The following is a 25,486-nucleotide window of genomic DNA, read 5'->3' as shown; positions in this document are numbered from 1 at the left end:
AGTTGGCTGGCTGTCACACATAATTTTCACAGAATACGAGAAGACGTCAGTACAGTTCTGATAGCTGAAAAACAGATATGCATATTTGTTGCTGCACTGTAGTGCTAGAAAAGCAAATGTATACTCGTTTGTTGTTCTTAAATAATGAAGCAAAGCGTTCCCCAAGTTCACGCTGAAGATGCTTTCCTGCCCTAAGTCACCCAAAAGACTAACAAAGAAGGGCATCTGATTAATACCTCAAAGGTAAAAACATATAATATTGATGCCCTTTGGGTCAACTGGTTGCTCTGGTTGAAAACTGTGTGTTTGTGGGTATGTGTGTTCTTATAAATGATTTTATACTTTTTTCGCAAGTAAAAGTGATTTATTCTATATATTTTTTCTCTTTTGGACATTATCGGAACAGATTTTAGATTATATCTGTTGACTCAACATACTCTCAATCACTCAGGGTATGAATCACATTTTTCATGGCTAGTTGCTCTATAGATAATCGCTACATTTCTCCGCAAACAGAAAACTGCCTGCTGTGTCGTTTTACACCTTTTATGTCTCTTCATTTAATTTTTTCATCCAGTTCTAACATTTATTGTCCCTATTTTTAGTAGATTTCCTTCAGCTTTCTACTTCACTTTGTGACAGTAAAGCTCACTTTCTCTCTGTGTGATTACGTTCTTATATGTCTGCAGCAGTAAAGGGCCAGCCTGCTATGTCAAGTAGTGTTGCCAGACACCGATTGGGAAATATGCTCTCTGAGAAAGCCAGCTTGTCTGAAACCATTATATGTGTGTGTGCAGGTGTGCCACACTCCTCCGACAGCAGGCCACGGCACTAACAGTTCATTTTGGTCCATCGTGGTTATAATGGGGTTTAAATGAGGCAGCAAATGAGTTCTGCTTGAAGAGAATTACTGTTCTGCAAAGAAGTCTTCACAACGTCAGATGCAGTTCTTTTACCAGTGCAGGTCTTGCAAAGAGATATGGGTTTGACTGAAGACTTGTGATTATATGCAAAAGAAAAAAAGGGGGTTTTAGACTTTTCAGAAACAGAAATTACTGCAGAAAATGTTGTGCTTTGTAAACCAAAGCATTGGCTGCAGAGGAAGGCAGTGTTTAACCATTAGGTTCAAACTTTCAGATTATAATTACTACACTGAACTGTGCTGGGTTTAACAATGATGGGGACTATTAGTTTATGTGACAAGAACTCATTATTTATAAAATAGCAGTATCAATTTTAAATGTAAAGAACAAAACAAAACCGCGATTATGAAAACTGATGAAATGGCTCAACTTGCTCATCAGCTTGCTGCAATTTTATCTTTCTAGAAACCAAAAGAGTGAAACAGCTTACAACAACATCTTACCTCATTGAGTTGCTGACTTAAACAGCTTCTTGTTTTTTAATTTAAGACGAAATGATTTTTCACTGCATCATGTGTTCCTGCTCTATACCATGGCCTTCTAGCTGAGTTGAAGATCTATTTCAGTGAAACATTATGTATTCTGCCACAGGCCACTGGACATTTCAGTTCACTTAAATCACCTGAATTATTCACCAGACACACAGCATTAGATCATCACAGCTGTGTGTGTGTGAGAGAGTTAACAGTGATGCTGTATATCCACTAACTGTATGTCATTATTATCATGTTTGTATAATCTGCATAACATGAAACATTTAAAGAAAACAGCAGTCAGCTTCAATCAGTGTTGGCAGTAATTGTCCTCAGGGATTGTGTTGAAGAATACAAGCGTTGGTGTTAATATCAGTGCAGATAGTCTGTAGATCAAAAGATGCAAATCAGAGTTAATTTAAAAAAAAAAAACCTGTTCATCATGCGTGTAGCTTTTTCGGTAATTACACTTATTCATAAGAATACAGTTAACTAATTCATTAAATATCACAGCAGTCCTGTGGGTGCTCTGTGGTGTAAAAGCAAAAAGACTGAAAAAGATCAGGGAAATGAATGCAACTTCAAATAAGAAGAAATAAAAGAAATTAGCAGATGTTTTTCCATGTATAATGTACAGTGTGGGATAATGCTGCAGACCAGCCTTGAATGGTGCTTTGTCATATATTACTATATACAGTTTTTGCTTGCAAAACATGCAGCTGTTGAAATACTTAATAATACAATGCCATCTGTTGGTCAGTAAGGGACATTTCAAAATGGTATTTTCAAGTAACAAAACTCCAAATACAGCACATTTTAAAGAAAAGGCAAAAACAAAAACACGATTTTCATCTTTTTATTCAGTATTCAAAAATTTGATCACTATGTGCTCCGTAGAAGCCTAAAGGTTAGATGCACAGAGGGCCCTAGTAACACGTGAAACTTGTGTGGAAACAAAAAAATATATAATAAAACCAGTTTTTGTCACCACATGCACTACACCACTGTGAGTACACACACAAACACATCCACCCGGAAAACACTTTCAAAAAAGACACACTTATTTAGTGAGCATAAACATACAACACAAACCTGAAGGCAAAAAGAAAATACTGAGGTTGAAAATACTATGGTAAACCTACTACCACTGTAATGATAGGAGAACACAACTCCTGACATTCAAAAAAAATCACAGATATTTCAAGAATATTGTTGTTATTAGGATTTAACAGCCACTGTAGCCAGAAAAAGTTACAGTTAAATACTAGTACTAATATCTGAGAAACTATTTGCAAAGACTGTGATATCTGAGTACATTTCTGAAATATTATGTAAAGTAAAACATTCCCTGCTAACTGCTCTCTTTTACTGTGGTGCTTCCTTTCTGCAAACTTTTCCAGGAATGGAAACTTAGATTTTACTTTGATTGAAGCAAAGCATTTCTAAACTGAGCAGTCACAAGATTTCACACACCTGCCATGACTTTGCTGATAAGTTGACTGAACATCAAAAGCCAGTGTTTGCATTCTGATTAGTAACCTTACCAACTTTTTACTCATTGTATGGTGAACCCTTGACTGAAGCCTAAGTAATCCGAACAACATGGACCTTCACCCCTTTGTAACATTTGGATAGACAACAAAACTTGACTATCTGTTATAGAGTTGTAACATAGATAATTATTCTACAGCCAAGCCGGTACAAACGTAAAAAGATTTATCCTTGTCAGTACAGCCAAAAGGAGTATAGAGACTTCCCCTTTGCCTCTCCTTCCCTGACAGATCACAAAAAATCTTTTAGGTCTGCAGTCTTTTTATGGCCGTACAGACAGTTTGTTCAACTAAAAGTCTGAAGCTATAAAGCATCTGAGAATATTCCCTGCATCAGTTTGACCAGACCTGATAATCAGGATGCCACTTAACACAGAGATTTCGGCCGAACCTTCGGGAAAAGCTAGAAAAAGAAAAAACAAACATGAAAACAATTAAAAGTCATGTTTTGTTGCAAAATGAAAATCATGAAATCAGGAGAAAAGGACTGAATTGATGTTTTCTTTATTTAGAAAGTGGTGTCTTACCCCAAAGTAGTTGTTTGGAACAAAGCCTTCCCTGCCACACAGTGAGGCCCACCACCAGTCTGACCCCTCAGGTTTCTGGAGGATGGTGACCATGTCTCCGTCTTTAAAGCTCAGTTCATCTGCTGCCTGAGCTGGGTAGCTCCACAGAGCATAAAGCACTCCGCTGTTGTCCACCCCCATGGCCTCCTCCGCAGCTGAAGAAAGAAAACAGGATACATATAACTATAAAAACTGCTGTACCAGAAAGCAGTAGTTTGGAATAGTGTTCATTGAGAGGCTAGAGGTCACTATATTTGCTTTTGATTTCATAATAATTAAAGAAATTATAGTTCACTATAGCTTTATTTTAAAACGCCACCTTAAAGTGTTCCTACGCTGTATTCTTAAAATCATTTTTTAAAAAAGAAAGAAAGAAAGAAAGAAAGAAAGAAAGAAAGAAAGAAAGAAAGAAAGAAAGAAAGAAAGAAAGAAAGAAAGAAAGAAAGAAAGAAAGAAAGAAAGAAAGAAAGAAAGAAAGAAAGAAAGAAAGAAAGAAAGAAAGAAAGAAAGAAAGAAAACTTGTAATCCTCCTAACATTTCTTTGGGAGTAGATTTTGAACAAAACTATTTAATTATGATTATTATTTTTCTTACTATTATTTATATTACAACATACAATATATATACATATTCTGTACATGTCTGTGAATGGCTGAATGCTATTTAACAAAACAATTGACACTGAGGTTAAACATGCAGCATATTACATCAGTAGAAAATATCATATGATACGTTATAAGTACTATTTGACTAATTAAACAGTTCATAGTACAGTTTACATGTGGGAGTTGTTGTCTCACCCCTCAGGAAGGTTTCACACTCCTCATATCCAGGAGCATAAGGGTCACACTTCTGGGAGGCAGTAGCTCTGTCTCTTTCTGTAACGGCCATGACGGCAGCCCCACTCCTCACCAAAAACTCACAAAGAGGACGGTCATTACAAGAGGCTGCACAATGAAGAGGAGTCCTGTGGGCCACATAAAGAGCTTTAATTATGTTGTATTTATAGATATGGATATATCCGTACACCGTCTTCCAGTTCCAGGGCTTTGGATACCAGGATATAACATTATATTAAAAAATAAAACATCTATTCCTTTGCAACTCCTTCAGATCAACTTCATCAAATGATAACTTAGACTGAAAAACCTTTATCCTTGTCAGCACAGCCAAAGGGAAATATTTACAAAACCAAAATGCAAAAAAAGAAAAGTTAAGCACACTACATGTTAACGTTTTCTGTATGACTTTATCAGACTCTCATGTCATTATGGTCGAACTATGGCCCACTTTTTTTTTAGCAACGTTGCTTGAGGTCATTGAGCTTTGCAGGCATTCATTTATGCACAGTTCACTTACGGTTCCACCACAGCATTTCAGTGAGGCTAATTCTTTTCTTTTTCAACCAGTCTGTTGTCGATTTACCAGTATGCTTAGAATCTTTGCCCTGTAGGACGGATGACCAAGTTTAGTCAAAAAGACTTCACATCTGATTCTAGAATACTTTTGTATATAAAGAAGTTTACAGTATACTCAAAAACTACATGTTGCCCTGGTCCTGTAGCTGCAAAATCAGTCCAGACATTACCGCTCCATCACTGTGTTTGACAGTTGGTATGAGGTGTTTGTGTTTGGTTTTCACCAAATGTGAGGTAGTGCATCTCCACTTCGGGCATGTCTGCCCAAAAAGACATTCTTTAGATATTAAAGATATTCTTTAGAGAGCTGTTTACTAATATGTGCATGGAAATGTTCAAGTATACATTTCTTTTGTGCAAAAGTTATGTGTATACACAAAATTAATATGGAATTTATTAAACATGAGAAAAGTGGTCGATGTTGTAAGACAAAAGTCTACGCATCTATGGCAAGAAAGCAGGGCCAACTGAAAATGGAAACAATTGCACCCAAAGAGAAAGCCAGAAAAGTTGAAAAAGCTTTCCAAAGTTAGGCCTTCATCACTTTGTTCTAACTGTGTTCATACATTTTGAACCAATTTGGTATAAAAGACTGATTTGGCATGATATGTTTGAATGAATTTGTGTGCAGGCATTCTTACTAAATGAGAACCTTTGTTCCAGAGGCCTTGTGATTTGTTCAGATGCAGGTTTTCAAACCTAAGCCATGCTGCCATGTTATTTTTAGAGAGAACAGGCTTTCTCCTGGCAACCCTTCAAAACAATCATACTTGTTCAGTCTTTGTCCAATTGTACTGCCATGAACTGTAACATTTAACATGCTGAGGAATGAAATGTAACATTTAACAGGCTGAGGACTGGTGTATTTTGAATGGTGCTTTTTTTTATCTCAATTTTAATTTGTCTTAACATTGACGTTGGGGTGAATGTACTGGAACATTTACTGGCAGCTGTCTTCAATGTTTTCCTTTTGCGAATACGGTAATCTTTCTCCTAGTAGAATGATGGATTTCATCTTGTTTGGAAATAGCTTCATAACTCTTTCCAGAACAGTAGGAAACAATAATTGCTTCTCTGAGATCATTGGTGCACGCACCTGAATGCACCAGACCTGCAAACTACCAAAACCTCTGCTTTTATAGAGGTGGTCACACTTATTGATGATCAGTTAATCAAGTGTATTTGATCAGCAGCTCCTGTGTGCTACTTACCCTCTTAAGCCTTATGGAAATATTAAGGCTGTATTTAATTTTTCCTTCTGCATTTTGGTTGAGTTTTGGTTAAAAAAATAATAATAACACTATGCCATGTAATGTTCATCTATCCAAATGTAAGACCAATTTTATGTAAATCTTTTGAACTGAAATAGGCTGTACCTTTTGTCCACATGGCTGTGCAAACAAGGAGTAATGTTGTGTTCTGAAATAAGTTATATGAACTAGTTACACAAAGGCTTTTACAGGAGACAAACATAAGAGGAAATAAGAGAAAGAGGATGTATACAACAGTAAACAAATATTTACCAGCCATGGCTGTCAGGTGCACTGACATTAACTCCAATCCGAACCAGGAAGTCCACGATATCGTGATGCCTAAAGCAGACGGCATTATGAAGGGCAGTGATGCCTTCTTCATTTGGTTGGCTGGGATCACTCATCTTGGAAAAGCATTTTACACACAGTAGATTTGTCAGATTAAATGTGATTTATTTCCACCCACCATTTAAACAAATTGCAGACATAAAACAAATAAGATTTGCATTTGTTGTAACCAGTTTATCCACTCTGACATTCGTTTAGCATGACTGTCAGCATTTCTTTCTAAAATAGGAGTTGAAGCTATTGTGCTGACTGGAAGACTCAGAGTTGAGCTGAAAAACAGAACGCATACTCAGCATGTGTTCCTTCAGAAAACTAAAGTTAAACATAAAACATTTTTTCACAATTTTCAGTACTTCTTAATGTCTAAATACGGCACTGGAGCAGGAAGTCTGTCACTTCACTGTTGCAGTCCAATAAACTGTATTTAGGCTGCTGATGTAAACTAAAGAAGTGGAAAAAAATATATATAACTATTATGGGCAGCCCTCGGAGATCATGCTATTTTCTTGAAATACATCCAAACCTTGCTGCCTGCACAGTTTATGTCTGGACTTTGCTAAGTGAAGTTCTCTTTAAATTCTTAACATAATTAAGCTAGCGATAGAGATAGAGAGATAGAGCTAGTATACATACCTCCTGGACAGCTTTCTGCACTGTGTCCAGGTCTCCAGCTAAAGCTCCATCAAGTACAAGCACCAGCGGGCTAAGCCGAGCCCGCCTGCCAGAATTTTTGCGCTTTCGATTAGGTAGGCGCAAAATTGAACGGTAATTCTGCACAAAAAACAGAATATCAGTTTGTATAAAGCCAAACACTTGGCTGCAGAAGATTGCATTCCACCTTTTAAAACATTATACGCTATTGTTATAATTGTTATTGTTGTTAAATACTTACTTTGTCATTTTTAATGAGAGTGGGTGTCTTAGGTGGAGGGAGAGGGGGTAAAGCACTGTCCTCCCCATCTGATGAGCTGCTACTCTCACTACCTTTGTCCGCCTTGTTATGGTATTCCTTGCGAAAGAGCTTGTTGATAAGATGTTTGTACTGGTTTGGTTGGTAATGCGAGGGCTTCTTCAGGGGCTTTGAAAGGTTCACAGAGCCCCTCCTCTTCAGGGCTCTGGGAATTTCTGCCCTGATGCGCAGGACCTCCTCTATGACAGGGGTCACATGGCTCTGGGCATCAGGCGCCACCACTGGTTGCAGCGTGGTGGGGCTTAGGGGCCGAGGAGGTTGCTGATTGGTGCCCTCGGTCTCCACACTACCCTCTGATATGGCAGGATTCTCCAAATTTACAGGATTCTGCTGAGCAGATACCAACCGCTCTAACTCTGCATCTATATCCGCTGGGTTCAGCACTACAATCATGGATAAAAATCACCATTTATAAGACAGAGATTCATAAACCATAGTGAGGAAGTGTTTGCTAATGTAAAATGTGTTTTACCGTCACTGTATAGAGCTGGCTGCCACAGCTCAGGTGGCTTCAGTTGTGGCTGAACTGCAGGAGGCTGGAAGAATTCCTTTGGGACGGGTACAGCAGGTTGGTAAGGTGACATGTCACTTTGTCCTCCAACCACTCTGGGTTGGGGGGCTATCATTGCTCCCCAATAAGGATTTTGAAGGCGCATGATGACAGAAAGAGGAATGGGTTTATGCTGGCGGGACTGAGTTGAATTGGGAGGAATAGAAATACGGGAGATGGGCTGAGACTGGTAAGGGGAGTGAGACTGAGATGGTGGTACTGCAATACGTGCATTACGGGGGAGGGATCCACTGGAAAACTGAAGAGTATTAGAGAGACGATCCTGTAACAGAAGAAACAAAAAAGGGACACTTTTTTTCCTTTTATTTCAATGGAGGAAGTAATTTGGGGGGTTTTCGTGTTCTTTTTCATTAAACTGGACATTTTTCTGTCCCACAGAAGACAAAAAATGCAGCATTACAAAAAACATGCTCTGAATTGAGATCAAGATTTTTAGGAAAGGTGCATCCTGTTCACTAATGTTGGGATCAACTTTTTCTTATCTATGAAAAAACAAGGAAATAGAGTAATTTACATATCTGAAGTTTCTCATGAACTGCAGGGAGTCTGGAAGCAGATTCATTGGAATTAAAGCGTTGAGATACACAAAAGCCATACAAACAAGTTTCATCTTGTATTACAATTTACTTTTATGGGGCTTGGAGCTGGAGAAGGGCCATCGAGGTTGGATTCTTTCCAATTTGGATTTGGCATAGTTGACCGCAGCCACTCTGTCTCTGCAACAGCAAGGTTAAAAAACAAAAAGAACAACAACAAAAAAAACTTGCTTAGATTAACTTGCAGAGACTCATTCCAGAAATTCACTTTAAATGGTCATAAAACCACTAACTGTCATAAGTGTGATGAGGCTTCCTTTCATAAGACATGTCCAGATCTGTCTCATTCCACTTGCCAGGACTCTTCTGCCATTGCACAGCCTCGTCTGAGATTGTGGGAGATAAAGCAACAAAAATATGAGCAAAGGAAAAACAAAAATAGAGCAAGTGTGCTAGAAAGTTAATAAGCTTACAGACCAGTATTATTTTTTATAACATTTTCATGCGTTTGTTTTTTATAACTGAAAGAACACTGTGACACGTCTACTTTTAGATTTGCTTTCATGTTCAGAAAGTGAGTCTGTTTTTTATCTATTTATCTATCTATTTTTTTTTTATCTTGTTGACTAAGAAGCACTTTTTCAGCCACACTTTAATAACATCTCTACCCAACACACCCCTTTATTTAATCAGACAATATTTGAATTGTTACATCTCAAATCCTGACTTATATCCAGATATGTTGAGGTAATTTAATTTGACTTGTTGGGTAGTTGCTCACCTAGTTTCTTAATAAAAATGTATTAAAATTACTACAAAGGTAATAAAGTAAAATGAATTTCATGATAATTAAGTTTAAATGTCCTGAAAATGAAAACTTTACCTTGTTGCCTGGAACTGCTAAAATTTCTGGGAAGCGTGCTGGACATTGGATAATTGGCAGACAATGGAGAAGGGCTTCTGTCGAATCGAGGCGACCTTGGACGCATCTGGCTGCTGTCATAAGGTCTGAGCAAATTGGAATGGGCTGAAGCTGATGGTTCCAAAGTAACAGCCTTTGAGTTTGGAGCAGGGCTTCTATCAGTGGAGCTAACTGAGCTTCGTGGGCTCTTGTCATAATGAGGCAAAGAATTATACTTCGTGTTTTGAGCTGAATGGCTGTAACTATGGTGGACGATGTCAGATCCAGCTCGGACTGGAGCATGTGCACTTCTTTGGAGCTTTGGGGATGATAGTGGGCTTGGTGGGAATACGGGGGAGGATCTGGTATTATTATTGTTAGAACTGACAGAGTCAATGGGACGGAGGGATGCTGAGCTTGTGGAGTAAGCTGAAGAGCTGGGAGATCCATTACTGCTGCCACCGGATGCCTGTTTAGTAGTGGAAGTGCTGGAAGACCAACTGGACTGAGGCTGCTCTCTGGAGATACTGGAGGTGGCCTACAGAAAAAAAGAGATATGGATATCACTGCGTTTTGTTTTGTTTTAAACACAAACATGTCAACATGTTTTTGTTGGCATTCAACTACATCTGTACAAGGGTGTGTTTGAAAGAGTGCAAGTGAATTTGAATGAAAGTTTTTATTTTGGTCTGTGTTCACACATTTACAAAAAAATCAGGACAAGGAAAGCCCCTCACTGGCAAATTTAATTTAGAAACAGAGGAAAGGAAAAAACAAATAAATCAACCACTGCCTTGATATTTCCACCCATGTTGCACACTTTGAAGGACTACAAAATGTAACTATTATAAACTAGTGCAAATTAACAGCTAAAAGAGGGAAACTAGTACTACATGTGTGTGTATGAGTGAGTACCTGTGACTTAGACTCTGTGTTGTTATTGCTGGTGGAGGCCTCCTGCAGCAAGGAGTTAAACTCTTTGGATAACTCGTCTGCTGTAGCGAGTGATGCGCTCAGATCATCATTCATGGTCTGGACTGAATATAAACCGCAAATGTACAAAACTCAATTAGCAGAGGATATTATTCCCACATGTACAAATATACACAGAGCCAAGTGGAAAAGTTAAACATTAGTGGAAACTCACACAGCATGCTGCTCCCAAAACTTGTTTGAGAACTCATGACTCATCAGATAGCAATAACTTGCTCCTGAAAACAAACGCCACCTGTTAGGACAGAAAAAAAAATCCAAAAAACAAAACACTTCCATCAGCTTACAAGCTTTTTATCATCTTTTTAGAAGAATTAACATTTTACAGGAAATGTTTCTCCTAATACTGAACTACACACAGACTTCCTCGAACCCTAATTCACTTTAAATCAACCTTGAAAGTTAGGTTTCATGCAAGATTTACTTTGCTTAGCTCTTCCCTTTCAGCTCCAAGCTGAAATTACCTTCAGGCAATTTCCAAATAAGCCGAATGCCTGTCATGTCTAAACAAGTCACAATTTCCTGATTACTGAAAGTTCAAAAACAGAAATATGACATAGTGCACAATTGCAAACATTTATAATGACGTTATAGACATTTGAGCGCCCTTTTAAGTGCTGGTTGCAGGTGTTCATCATACCTACTGACTCAACCAAGTTATCTGAGATACCAGGTGCTCAAGCTTAACATCACTTATGACTTATGTTGGAGTGTCAGTTTCAGACAGACAGGCCAGACAGACAGGTGCAGCACAGCTTCAAGTGTGTGACAAAGTATAGTAATACTAACAACCAGAGAGACGCCGATGCAAGCTGGGCTATTCTGTTAATGAGTTTAAGCCAATAAAAAAATACGAACAATGAGCTGCGCAGTAATAACCACTTTGCATAGAAGCCTTTGCAAAGGCTTTTTTGTGTATACATTTGGATGCACTACAAAAAGCTGAGAGTCACCACTGCATGTTTCTCAGTAAACTTAAAACATACATTTATAGTGCATCTTCAGCCTTTAGGTCCAGTAAATATTGTTCATGCAGTAGAAATCTTATGAAGACCCTTTAGTTCATGACATTTCTAAAAGTAACTCTGTCATGTTGAAAGCTTAACTTATCACCCTTATCTAATAATTTATATTGTGAGTTCCAGCAGATTTCCTTTGTGGTTTACGGTTCTTTGTATAGTTAGCCAACTACATTCTGCAGTAGGCAAGTAGATGTTACATGAGCCGCAATGGCTGCTTTCCAATCCATAGCTAGTATAAAGCTAGAATGACGGTGAAATTTGATGTTACTAAAGAACATTGTTCAAACTAGTTTACAGTAGTAAGGTGCCAAATTAGTGACACCTTCAAGAAGCAAGTCCTGTCAGTCAGCAGCCTACCAAAGAACATCAAGACATTTGGACATTTATTTTTGAAGTATTATAAAAATCAGCTTTTATTTCAATGCTCAGTAGACTTCTACCAACATCTTTGCTGTTGCAAAAGTCTCTCCTGCTATCCAGGACCTACAAGAGTTATAACCATGGAACCCAGTTTGCCCTGCAGGCAGTGCAACAGTACTGTAGACTGTAACACTATACTGCAAACCACCCAGTTTTACCTGTCCTTACCGTCCTATATTCAGTTTATTGCGACATCCCTAGTTTAGGCATAATGGGGGGAAAAGGTTGTGACAGAGGACAGATTTATTGAACCTCCTCACTTTCACTCAGATGCTGTTTCCTGATACTTTGATTTTTATTGTGTTAGACTAGACACAGATTACACATGTACATGACGATGAAAATGAATTTAATACGCATAATGTGTAGGAAAAAATATAAAACATTTTTGGAAATGTTCCTCGGTTCACTTTTAGTGGTTTAAAGGAGCCAAGCCACTTCCACTAGTCATGAAGAGAGATGCGAGATTGAGCTTCGTAGTCCCCGGTTGTTTAATATTGTTGTGTTTGTACATAAAGAAACCTTGTCTGGACCAATCTCAACCAGCATTGGTTATGCACACCCTACTCTACATAATTCTGATTAATTAGAATACCAACTGAAAATTAGCCCTGGCCAGAGCAAACAAGGGTTATATGAAGTAACCAATACTAAATTTACAGCAGAATCAGATAAGTGTTATTCATACTATTTGTCATGCTTTGTAGCAAGAACTTGTCACATCTCAGTCAGGCCTGGGTGCAGGCTCACATTCCTTACTCCTCCCAGTGAGACATTCTCACACATTAGCACACTTGAACGCTTACCACTGTCAACAGCAGCTCACACAAAAAGAGATTGCACTCTTGGTGACTCACAAAGGTCAGGCTGATCACTCATTCACTGAACTCTCTCTTTACTGCCCAGGATTTTATTCACCCCACCCTTTTTCTTCCTGTGAAACTCTGCATGCCGTTTGGCACCTTTGCTATTTTCTCTTGATTCCGACAATTTTGGCTTTGTGTTGCCAGAACACTTGAACTTCACTAAAACTAGAACGGAATCATAATTAGATGTTACGTAATTTATTTTTAGATGCATGTAAGAAGTCAAGTCAAGTTAAAGTTTATTTTTCTAGCCCACATAGAACAACCTTTGCTGACCTAAGTGCTGTACAAGGTTACAGAAAATATACACTGGACAAATCCATCACTAAATCAACAACAAATATACACTGAAAATGATCAAGTAAGACAAAGTAAACAAGACTGTATTTGCATAGAAAAGCCAGGCTACGCTGCTCAACTAGAAGTGAAAACAAGCAAAGATAAGCAATTTTTTTTTAAACAGTGTTTTAAAATGATTTAAATCAGCGGTCCCCAACCCCTGGGCCTCGGACCGGTATTGGTCCGTGAGTCGTTTGGTATCGGGCCGCGAGAGTTGAGGCTCAGGTGTGAAAAATATGGTTTTCAGGGTTTTTATCGGTTTTCAGCGTTATTTTGTTATCGTTTTTATCGTTAACTCGGTTTTCCTGGGTCTTTTCACGTGTGTTATGAATAAATCTTCTTTTTTTCAGTACCGGTACTAGTTTTACTTTGTTGTATTTATCCGCGACACCTTAAAGGCCGGTCCGTGAAAATATTGTCGGGCATAAACAGGTCTGTGGCGCAAAAAAGGTTGGGGACCGCAGATTTTAATTACTCTTTTGGGTGTGTTTACGACATTAACTTTTCTTATAACTTAGTTTATTGCAAACTAATAAAGCACATTACTGCAGTTAATATAATGACAATATTGAATTATTTCTCTCCTTTCACTTTACTTTTATTTTGTGTTCTATCATCTTCCATGACATACCTATCATAATAACATTTAGATTCTGGATTTGCCTTTGTTTTTGTGCTATTTTAGTGTTTGTTTTGAGATAATCTCTTTCATTTATTTCTCCTTGTTTGTTTCTTTTTAATCACAATAGGTTTCATTTGTTTACTTAACACTTTTATCTTATGCAAGTGTATGAATCTAAAAAAATAATAAAAAATCTAGACAACTCTGTGTAAAGAAAAAAATGTTTTTAGAAGTGAAGACAGAGATATATAGTCAATAACTTTGTTTGTTGGAACAGCCAATATCCTTTCAGTTATCACATATAGTATCTCTTGAGGCAATTGTTCCACATTTTAATAGACGTGCTACAGTAAATAAAGATAGAAGCATATGCAAATATGGAAGCGAAAAAACATCAATCATCTAGACGTTTAAAGTGAACTGACAGCTTGTGGCTACTGCAGCTGTGCTGTCGTCTATTTCTGGTTTTGTGTCATGGTTAGTTTCTTGGAAAACCACATTTTGATTTTCTTGCCAGTGCTTAGACTAGAATGTAGTACAATACAGCAACAATTAGCTCTTTCAAGTGGTGAAGCCAACATAAAAGCCACAGGAATAAAATATAAAATGGCACTTGACAAAACTACTGTCCCCAAAACTACTGGCAGTGCAAAATGTTAAAATTCTGTTAGGACACCCTGAAAAACAGAGAGAAACTATGGGAAGCACAATGGAAATTTAGAGATTAAAGACAACTAGAAAGCGAAAATTTCTGAAGAAATTTTAAGTGTGCCTATGCCGCCGCTAATCAGTATAGTTTGCCATTCAAACAGCTACAGAGAGCAAAACTCAGCAGAGCAGCCATTCTCCACCATGAACTATGGTAAAACCAAACACCGCTTGCGCCTCACAGATGACAGCTTACAGTTTTGTGTAAAGATGAGGTGACTTCGTACAGCCCCAATTTGTAGACGCTGTGCGCAGAGGTTCATAAGCAGACCCAACAATGTTTGCATGAACACACTTTGAAGCATTACGTTATGGACCACTTTTCACACATAGTTGCTGTACCTACACAGCCGGCTGTAGCTTTTCATCTCATAGCCCGACACATACACCAAAAAAAAAAAAAAAAAAAAAGCAGAGAGAGCACAGACTTTACACCTGAGAGGCGTGATTGCAGATGCCGCTGAGGTGGGTCCACCTCCCCTGCAGCGGCACTGCAGACCACGCCCTGCCACACACATCAAACACGTAAAATAAATATTTATGCACTTTTCATTCACTTTGTTTTTTGTTATTTTTACAGAGTGTTCTGAATGATTAACAATGGTCTACAGCCAATCTTGTGTATTATTATACAAACTTTGGTTGTAAGATTCAGATAACTATTTAATAAAAGCTAAATATTTTATATGAGAGTAAGAAAGAAAAGTATATCTTTGTCTCATACTCTCATCAGACAATATATGAACCTCTCAATAAACAAAATATATGCTCAGCTTAAATGACAAACCGCTATTTTACACAGTGGAACACTTATTTTTAAACAAAACCAATGCAGTTCGCCACTGACAGTGCTTACCTTTGCACATCACAGTAAACACTGAACTACGGTGTCCTGCAGAGGACAAATGGTCAAAATTGCTAAAATTTACAACATATATGCAGCTCAACAGCGACACCTTGTGACTTATTCCAGTCACTACCTTACATATACATAACGTCTTACCTGACATTCAGTTCACCGGACACTCATACTGAATCACCAGCCCATATAAATGAAAAATAAGTCCAGCAGCCAACCAAGAGTCATCACGAAAGACTAGGGGTGACACGACAGCGTGAGCGGGCCTGGGTGTCAGCCAGCCCAGCCTGGGTGGCAGCCAAGCCGCCCTAGCCAGCTAGCCGCCATGCGGCGGTGAAACGAGAGCGTGAGCCGGCCTGGGTATCAGTCAGCCCGGCCTAGGTGTCAGCCAAGCCGCCCTAGCCAGCTAGCTGCCATGCGGCGCTAGCAGTAACATCGTGAGAGATATGGGACTTCTTGATAAAATATGGGACTTCTTGATAAAACGAGCAGATATTTGAAGTTTACACCCCTACATTCTCGCCTGAAAATAGGGGAGGCTGTCATAAAGTTCAAAATCAGTAACTTAGCGCGCACAGCTGTATAGAAACTCCGTCGTGCTAGCTAGCACGCAGTACAGTTATTGTAACTGTCAGCACAACGAAAATAAACTACACCTAAACTCGGTTTATATCTGACCCAAATAGAGTGCAGTTAATAACGTCTTACCTGAAATTCAGTTCACCAGCCGCCTGCTTCTCCTGCATTGGGTTTCCCTTATCCACGATTGAGCTCCGCGTTAGCCACCACCGGTCGATCGGTGTTTCTTTCCCGCATACGAGGGGAAGAGACATATACCGGTGGCTAACGCGGAGCTAGCTAGCCACCGGTATATGAACAACTCAGTTATTTTTTCCACATCGACCAGCATCATCGGCCCATATAAACGAAAAATAAGTCCAGCTAAGACAAAGACTGTTTGCGGAGCGATCGGGGGTGAAAGGAGTTAGAGACGCCTCACTGAAAGCCAAGCCTGGGTGCTTTTGAGCGAAGCGGCGCTAGCTAGCCGAGCTAGCTAGCCGGCCGGCCAAACTAGCTAGCCGGCTAGCAGCAACATCGTGAGAAATCTGTTGCTAATATGGGATGTTTTGACAAAACGAGCAGATATTTGACGTTTACACACCTACATTCTCACCTGAAAACCGGTCGATCGGCGGCCGCCTCACATGTTTCTTTCCCCACATATGAGGGGAAAGAGACACATACCGGTGGCTAGCTAGCTCCGCGTTAGCCACCACCAAACAACTCAGTTAGTTTTTCCTCATCGACCAGCATCATCGGCCCATATAAACGAAAAATAAGTCCAGTGTGAAACAGTCGCTTGGCGAGCGATCGGGTGGTTTAGCGAGTGTCAGCCTCTTAAGTTTAAGACAAGCCCGGCTGCTTTTTAAGCGACGCGGCGCTAGCTACCCAGCTAGCGTCAGTACACAGGAACTACTTCCGGTAGTTATACAAAATAAAAGCGTCCACAGGGACACAGCGGCCGCCTCGCATTACTCCCGACATACCACTAGAGTGAGCCAGCACACCACAAATGAAGTTTTCTTGTTCTCCATTCATTTCAATGGGAAAAAACTTGCATTAAAATATTCATATTTAAAAAACTATAGAAGTAATAAACACCAAAAGTCATAGCAACTCATTCCAGCTCCAGCCGCACACAATGATATATCATATGTGAACCTTGTCTCAAAACTGTGGGGCGAGTTAAGGTCCAAAATTTCAGGCGGAAAAAGAATAATAATAATAATAATAATAATAATAATAAATCCGAGCAATAGTAATAAGTGTGCCTTCGCATAGGCACACTTAATAATCATTAGCTTTGCAAAATGCTAGGGTGTGTCTAACCAAGACTACGAGCAGTCTCTCCCTTTCCCACTCCTTTTAAGTCTTTCGCTAGAAGTTCATGATTACACATCCAATTCTTTAGTTTTATCCTAACTACATATTTCTATCTAGGTACTAATTTCCTGCCTGTTCTCTTTCACAATTGTCGGTCCCTCCTTCATATCCTTCCTCCAGAACTTTGGCTTTGTGCTGGCAGAAAACTTGCAACAGCATGATAAAGCATTCCCTTTATACAACTTCCCTTTGTGGCCTGCTTTTCATTTTTGTTTATCATAAAGTCCTAAAGCAAACATTACCTGTAAGTCATCATCAATGAACATACATTTCAATTGCTCTTGCATAGTAAGATTTTAAATACCAAGGCCCTATTTCAGGAAGCCGGTTTAGAAAACTCAGAGTGAAAAACGATACTCAGGGTTGAGTAACCCCGAACTGTCCAACTCGGAATATTCGGTTTCAGAAAGGCTGATAACAATTAGTTCAGTCAACGCTGAGTTGCTTTAACCCCAAGTTAAGCGCGCGCACGAGGATACATAAAGCCCTGATTAGTGGAGCACAGATTAAGCAAGTCACCATGGAGACGGAGGGAAATAAGGCGCGGTCAATGTATTTTACAGCGCTTGAGGCCGAAATTCTGATGGCAGCATATGCCGATAACATGCAAATTTTGCGGAAAAAAAGTAACACAGCCTCAGCTGCAAAAGAAAGGGAGCATGCATGGCAAAACATAGCCGACAGAGTCAATGCGTGAGTGTTAATTTAAACATTGATCTAGGGATTTCCACCCATTCAACACGTTATTTTATTATATTTATTTTATTTTTTATTTTATACATTTGATTTTGTGATGTGATGTGAGCGCAGGTGCAACCCAACAGGCCCCAAACGTTCCTGGCAGCAAGTAAAAATGAAATATAAAAATATAGTCCAAACAGGTAAGGTGTAATTGTATTATGAGCCATAGTGCTTGGTCTGTTTGTCCGATGTAAATCGATTGCAGTTAGAGGCTACATTAATTTCCCCTCTGTAAGCACTTATTGAAATTATCTGAGCACATACAAGTACATATTTGCTTACTCTGTATGCTCAAATGTGACCCGTTATAGCCAACAGAACAAAAAGCGGAGGCCCGAAAAACAGGTGGGGGTCCTCCACCACCACCACTCACAGAGGCTGAGCAGTTGGCTTCTACATTTGTGATAATGTTGGCAGCATCACATATGATCTTCACAGTGCAGAGAACACAAATTAGCATCCATTACTATAATGAAATAATTTGTTAGTTTGAAATGCTACAGGGAACTATGTACCTGTACATTAATGCTGTGGAAAGACTTCCTGTTCACATAGTCTCCTTCATTTACTGAAGGAGCAATGATTGGAATGTGAGTGCCATCTATACAGCCAATCACGCCTGGGAACCGTGAGAATAAATGTAACATTTAAGTAGTAGTTCAAGTATCACCACATCATGAATTAAGTTTCGTTCATCCTGATACCTGCAATTTTGTGGAATCCCTCTTTGATAAATCTTGTGGGTCTGTGACCGGGGAACACCACAAACGAGTACAGGAGACGTTTCAGTGCAACTGTAACATTCCTGACTGCCCGACAGACGGTAGCCTTGGAAACGTGCTCAGCGTCACCAATATTATACAGAAAGCTCCCGTTTGCAAAAAACCGAAGTGCAATACGAATAATATGTACAGAACTGAGAGAATGTCCGTGATGTGTCACATGAGCAATATTAGGCCTGAGGATGTTATTCAAATAAATTATAGATTGTGCTGAAAAACGTAACGTTCACACAGGAAATCATCAGGAAATGATAAAATGTCCGAACGCGCTCTAATCACTCTCTCCCGGCGGAGAGCTCTGCGGAGAATTTGGGCTTCAACATCTACTGGCTCTTCAAGGAAGGGGCACGCCATGTCTGACACTTCCTACAGTCAGGTTTCTGACTAAGAGGCGGAGAACGTCAGGGTTAGTTGAAGTAAACCTGCTAGGGGGCAGGTTAGCTTCACGGAGTGTGTCGTCATAGTAACTCACTCAGAATTAATCTAAACTCGCTTTGTGAAACCGAAAACCCAGAGTTTTCGTTAACTCAGGGTATACTTACTCAGAGTTTGCACTAAACCGGCTTCCTGAAATAGGGCCCAAGAGTCCAAAGTCCAACATCCAGCATAATGTTTACACTGGCTCATCACTGTTTCATGTAGTAAGAATGTTTGAAAACATGGCGAGAAAGGAGAATAAACCCAAGGATAATTATGCAGATTCATGTGGGAGGTGCTGTGTAATTACTGTGAGAATGACCAGGAATCTGTGTTGCAGAATTCTGAGATCTTCATGCACTGATAGGCTTTATCATTATCTGAGATCTTCATGCACTGATAGGCTTTATCATTAGTATTAGCATTCTTGCATCAACAGATACCGGCAACACTTGAGCTGTTTATGTGAAAGGTCATGTCAAGGCTTGTAAAACTAATTTCAAAAACCGCTATGACTTTGTGCTGACCTAGTTACATGAGAAGTTTAGTTAAATTTGACTATGACCCCATGCTGACATTAGACTAATCGTAAAGGGCTCACTGATTAAAACATGGCATGTACTTGGATAACAGTGAGATAACGAGTTGGAAAAACCCCACCCAAAGAACTCTGTTTTGTTTTTTTACAGTGCTTTCACCTGCACAGCAGACTTAGTTAGTCACTGAAAGCCAAACCTACATAATTACACAAACAAGAGTTCACACTAATACGCTCTATTCACGATAGCAACTGTCACTTCCAAAGACTTTACACAATACATGACTATTATACTTCTCAAGCTTGGGATAAAAGCAGTCACTGCAGACACAAGAGCACATAAACTATGGATAGACCAGAGACATGCTGAGGTGATGATTACTAATCCAGAACAAGAGTATATCTTTCCTTCCTTTTGTCCCATAATGTGGACAACTGTTTTTTAGCATAGCCTCGTGTCTCTGTGGTGGTAATTCATTTCACTTCTAGCATAATACTGTTCTCCACAGCATATGACACAGGAATCTCTCAGTGCTATATGACATTTCTGGGAAGTTACATGCCAGATCCATTCATCCAATGCCTGCTTTGTAACATTCTCAAGCTGTGGTGCAAAGCAGGGCCACTACCAAGAAGTAAATATCAGCTGGTATATGCGTATGTACATGAATTCGACCACAATTTTCTTTTTTTAAATTGCTGAATTCTGCTTGGTTTTAAGGATTTTTTGCAACAGGTTGCAGCAAGTACAACAAATGCAGCCAAACTTGTTTTGATAGAGAAACCATGTAAAGCACACGTTCTGGATAAATACCATTTCATCCCTGTTCCAACAGGAAGGTTTGCTTTGCTTGTAAATTAGAGTTGTGTATAGATCCAACATGCAGTTCAATTAAGCAAAAAATTGGCACAGTTGAATTTGTGATGTAAAATTGACTGAAATAGTGGTTATACTAACACCAAATGTTATGAATGAATTTCTTGCTTATCCTAACACTAAAAACAACAATTAATACATTTCATCCCGGACCCAGTGTAGTAACAATCCAATAATAATGCACATCAAAAAATAAAAAGAATAGAAGCACAAAACTGATAGAAAAGACACCCTGGATATTGTGTTTCTACATAGCTATATTAGACTATATATATATACATAACTGTAAATAAACGATTGTTTTACTGGTTGCACATCAATGTCCAGCCAGCAGCTCGCTTTTGCACTTCAGCTTTTCTTTGTGGTTTTGGACAGAGTGGCATGCCAGGCACGGTTGGTAACATCTGATTTTCATTACGGTACACGCTCTTCCTCAAATAGAAGAAACCTCACAATCAACTAGAAATGAAAGGAGATACGCTGTGAAAAAGAGTTTTCATAACTTCAGTTGAGGTGCGAACAGATAACTAATCCGACGCTGCACAAATCCGTAATGCAGGCACCATCTTAAACCGCAACTTAGTTTTCGACCATGAAGACGGGCAAACTTGCATTACGGAACAAATTAAAAGTTCATACCTCAACAAATCAGAGCCTGTCCTTTTGTCCTAAACTGAAGAGAAGAGAATGCGTTGCGTCCAAACCTTCTTGTCTTCCTGAAGTTGGGATCAGCCTGAGTCGCTCTCTTGTGGCGGCGGCTCCAGACATTTAGTCATAGCTGCGTACCGAGTTGAGTTATTTTGGCTGATAGTCCAGCCCCTCGGCTTTCTTCACTGCTGTAACCCGAGCCAGGTGTTCCTGCCACAGCTGTTCCAGGTGAAGTATATAATCCGTGAGGGAAGAGTTGCGTATTATTTAGTAAATTGCGGACAGGTAATTGTCGATTTTTTTTATTCACACCCTCACTTTTGAATAGATTTTTTTTAGTTTATGAACTGTGTTACATGCATAATAATAGACTATTGTTTTACACAATTATGTATTTTTAAAAACATATAACTGTATTAATTTGTTGGGCCTATAGGCCCATCATATACTTCCGATACACAAGTCTCTCTCATTTTAAGAAAAAATAGAACCATAAAATAGTACCTTACTTTTGTTTATAGTTTATAATGCTTGTGCATTGTGCAATAATCTAACATGCACCAATGCAATATGATGCCACGCAAAAAAATTGTTTTTCATTTTATGAACTTAATTAATTACATATTCAGTTCATTTTTAAAGAGAAAATTAATGTCAAACATCAATAATGTTATTTAAATTGGGAAAGATGGGACCAAATAAGTAAGGAAATCAGGGCGTTTCAGTTCACGAGACTTGGACACGTGGTCGGATTTGTGACTGGGCTTGTCAATCAATTGAGAAGCGTTTCCGCCAAGATGGTTGTTGGTGCCTTTCCTATCGCCAAGCTCCTCTACCTCGGAGTGAGGCAGTTGAGCAAGCCTGTGGCTAACCGGATAAAAGCTGGAGCCCGGAGGAGCGAGTTCTTTAAAACTTACATTTGCCTGCCGCCGGCACAGAGTGAGTAATTTGAGCTAACGGCTGCTAAAGGCTTAGAGTTCAGTCCAGTCACCTCTGACGGTTGATAAGCATGGGGAGGCGCAACAACCAATGATAATGAACCTGAAATGACTGTTATCCAATCATCTTTCAAGATATATTTCTTCGACCAATAGCAGCCAGGCAATGTGTAAAGGGCGGGTCTTGTCTGTCATTGAAACAGATTGTATTAGCCTTTGCTATGAGGGCACGGCAGGACAATTGTTGTCCAAACGCCCTATTCAGAATGTGACACTGACTTTAATTAGACAGAAATATGCTAAGTGGACACTTAGCTCTATTGTTTAGTCATTCAAAATACTTCCCAAGTAAAGATTACTGTGTATATCATGTTGTGTTTGTTACTGTGTGCAAATTAAAAAGAAGTCACAGTTTTTCTTTAAAGATAGCAAATTTAAGTAAATTAATGCATCAAATCGAGCTTTTATGAAAAGGCGCTGCAGAAAAAAGGGCACGGTATTATTTGTTGACTGAGTAGATAAAATGCAATTAAAGTTTGATTAGATTTAAAGGTGGTCTTATCTTCATATATGATGGCTGAGTGAAGCAGAAAGGATTTTACTCCGAATTGTGAAGGTGTAGTCATACTTAGAGCTGTCAAGGGGTGGAGGAGGGCCAGAAGCAAGAAGGTGAAATGGAGGACACACCAGCTTTTGAGGAGTCTGAGCAGGGGCAAAATGACAACACACAAAATTTGTTATGGACAAGAAATATTATGTAAGCTAAGGCTCTGAGGGATTTGGCTTCTCAGTTGCTATACAGGACACCAGTGACTGTGAAGGGATTCATCTTTACGTGGCAGCCTTCTTGCATTCTGTTTAAGAGACTTCTCACTTTGCAGGGGGCTTTATTCTTTTCCCACTTATAACTGACATCAAGATAATTTGTCTCCTTGATGGACTGCTGAATCTTGGAGAGTCTCTTGAATTATTAACTAGTAAATGTGGATCCTAAGTCATGTGGTGACCACAGATATACGGAAGAATGTTTCAGTTTTAATGAACCTGGTTGCCTAATTTCTGTGTAATGTACCAAGAGCACCACTGATTCTGTGGTTTTGGGCAGTGTTGTCCTGTTTTCATGTTTTATTCTAAAAAAAATTCTAAAAAATTTCAACCCAATTTCAGTATGGTATTAAGGCTACTTTCTCAGCTGGGTAGAAGATTATAATAAATCAAATCAAATCACTTTTGTAAATGATAGTGCAATGATGACATGCATCTTTAACTATAAATGCAGTTTCTCCTGTATTCACAACCTTTGACCAGATTAGCTGATCCTTTTGATGAAAAATTGAACAGGACCCAAACATATTCAAAGTCTTCTTTCCTTATATACTGTATGCTCCTTGTTCCAACAGTTTATCACTGGATTGAGATGAGAACAAAGATGCGGATCATGGGCTTCAGGGGAGCCACCATTAAGCCGCTGAACGAGGAAGCGGCAGCAGAGCTGGGCGCCGAGTTACTGGGGGAATCAATCATCTTCCTCATTGGTGGTGGATGCATGGTGTTAGAGTACAGCAGACAGGCGGCTAACTCTCGCCGTAAAGAGGAAGAGCTGAACGAGACCCTCATAAGCCTACAGACGCAACTAGCAGAATTATCCCTAACGACAGAGACTCTAAGTGCGCAGCTGAGAGAGGTCAACAGGCAAATGCTGTCATTTCCTGTTCCCACCAAAAAGTAACAAATTTAGTTGTTTGCTATACAGCAAGGCACAATGTCGGGTTGTGGGATGAAGGAGTGAGTGCAGGTGTACATGTACAGCCTCATAGCTTTGAGCTGGGTGGAAGAGGTTGATATAAGTATATCACTGCAATGCGGATTTGGGTGCTATTGTTTGCTCGTGTTCTGAGCAACTAGTTGTAAAAAAAGGAATTGCTATGATATTCATAGTGAATTTCACTGGCTGACCTTGTATGTTCATTGTAAAGTTGACTGAGTGTATATAAAAACTTACAGTACAATAAAGTGGTGACCTTAAAGTTGATATATACATATATATTTTTAACAGCTTCAGCATATTCCTTTATTTGTAATTCAGTGATCCTCGTAGACCTTAATCACTTTGGAAATACTGAATTATATGATTTTTTTAAATACTAATTATGAGTTACTATTAATGGAAAAAAACAAAAAACAAAACAGAACCAGCTCATATCACTGGATAGTTTTTGAGAGAATCTGCCCCTGTACTGTCCATAAAATTCCATGTTGTAATTGCTGGTTTTTAATTGGATATATGGTGACAATTGGAAAAAAAATTGAAATAAAATGATATGTTGGCTGTTGATAGCGTTTTTGTTATGTTTAATACGAAACAAGAGAACAAAACTGAAAGCACCTCCAGAGTGGATAATGTCCCGCGTGTCTTCACATTACTGTAAAACTACAGTACCCAAGATGACGTCAACTTAAACACTTCCTGCTTTGGAACGCTCCAAGTGCTTAACGCGTATCATACAGAACTTTGTTTTTTTCATCTAAGATTATATGGTACAAATTAGTTAATGGTAAACTCGCGCTATTTGGTAGCTCAAAGAAGTGCACCCCAGTGTTTTTGCAGTAGAATAATAAATTCAACCAAGCGGCTCTGGTTAACTTCCGGTTCTGAGTTTGGGCCACTTTGTGGCGCCAGGGGGCGGTAGCAACTCTTTCAGTCTTCTAACACGACTTGCCCGCGCAACTTGGGTGAAAGGAGGTAGGCCTCAACCTTGTTTTGTTAATATATTCCGCTTTAGTACTAAACTTTAAGCGGACTGCACAGTTCATTTTCTCCTGGACTTGCGTGCAGACATAAAGTATGGGTCGCAGCTTGCTTATTGTCTGAGTTAAAGTTTCTTCCCTTGCAGCGGCTGTCGGTGCGTTAGCTAATGCTAGGCTAAGAAGGTTAGGCGCTCAGCGAGATATTTAGATGAGTAATAGCATTAGCATCTATTTTAGGAATAGTTTTGTCTTGCAAAGGGTTGTATTGGTAACGGCTGCAATAAAACACGAGTTTAATTATTCACAGACGTGTAGTGGAACACTGTATATTCTTACAGAATCTGTCCAGCGTTGCTAGCTTAGCTAAACGGCTAACGCAGCCTATTTGGCTGTGGGCACGGTGCCGCGCAGCAGATAACATTTGAAAGTTATAGGCAGTGTTTTTAGCAGTACCTGAACATTTCCTCCCAATTTTTGTAGCAAATAAAGACAAGAAGCACCAAGCAGATATCCAA

The 25,486-nt window shown here is 39.2% G+C and overlaps 2 protein-coding genes across 4 annotated transcripts; one reads left to right on the top strand and one right to left on the bottom strand.

Moving 5' to 3' along the window:
• Positions 1 to 2,238: 2,238 nt before the first annotated feature.
• On the bottom strand, positions 2,239 to 21,499 carry ppp1r13l (protein phosphatase 1, regulatory subunit 13 like). Of its 3 annotated transcripts, none has more exons than XM_080890257.1 (13): positions 21,277 to 21,499; positions 10,657 to 10,720; positions 10,425 to 10,546; positions 9,492 to 10,047; positions 8,902 to 8,994; positions 8,700 to 8,788; positions 7,974 to 8,334; positions 7,424 to 7,884; positions 7,165 to 7,302; positions 6,454 to 6,587; positions 4,313 to 4,479; positions 3,474 to 3,667; positions 2,239 to 3,349 (listed from the first exon to the last, which is right to left on the bottom strand). In XM_080890257.1, exons 2-13 carry the CDS (start codon positions 10,691 to 10,693, stop codon positions 3,314 to 3,316), a joined length of 2,388 nt encoding a protein of 795 aa, XP_080746383.1. In that variant the 5' UTR covers positions 10,694 to 10,720; positions 21,277 to 21,499; the 3' UTR covers positions 2,239 to 3,313. The 3 variants fall into 3 exon arrangements, with proteins under 3 accessions (XP_080746383.1, XP_080746381.1, XP_080746382.1); XM_080890255.1 differs by having other exon boundaries at positions 10,657 to 10,737; positions 21,277 to 21,498; XM_080890256.1 differs by having other exon boundaries at positions 10,657 to 10,737; positions 21,342 to 21,492.
• Positions 21,500 to 22,066: 567 nt separating this feature from the next.
• On the top strand, positions 22,067 to 24,416 carry opa3 (outer mitochondrial membrane lipid metabolism regulator OPA3). Its single transcript, XM_080890259.1, has 2 exons — positions 22,067 to 22,224; positions 23,624 to 24,416. The coding sequence occupies exons 1-2, from the start codon at positions 22,083 to 22,085 to the stop codon at positions 23,950 to 23,952; spliced, it is 471 nt and encodes a 156-aa protein (XP_080746385.1). The 5' UTR covers positions 22,067 to 22,082; the 3' UTR covers positions 23,953 to 24,416.
• The last annotated feature ends 1,070 nt before the right edge of the window (positions 24,417 to 25,486 follow it).

The sequence above is a fragment of the Rhamphochromis sp. 'chilingali' genome (assembly GCF_963969265.1).
Source record: "Rhamphochromis sp. 'chilingali' genome assembly, chromosome: 8".
In the NCBI taxonomy this organism is placed as follows: Eukaryota; Metazoa; Chordata; class Actinopteri; order Cichliformes; family Cichlidae; genus Rhamphochromis; species Rhamphochromis sp. 'chilingali'.
The sequence above is the reverse complement of the archived record's forward strand: the minus strand, read 5'-3'. Positions and strand labels throughout refer to the sequence as shown.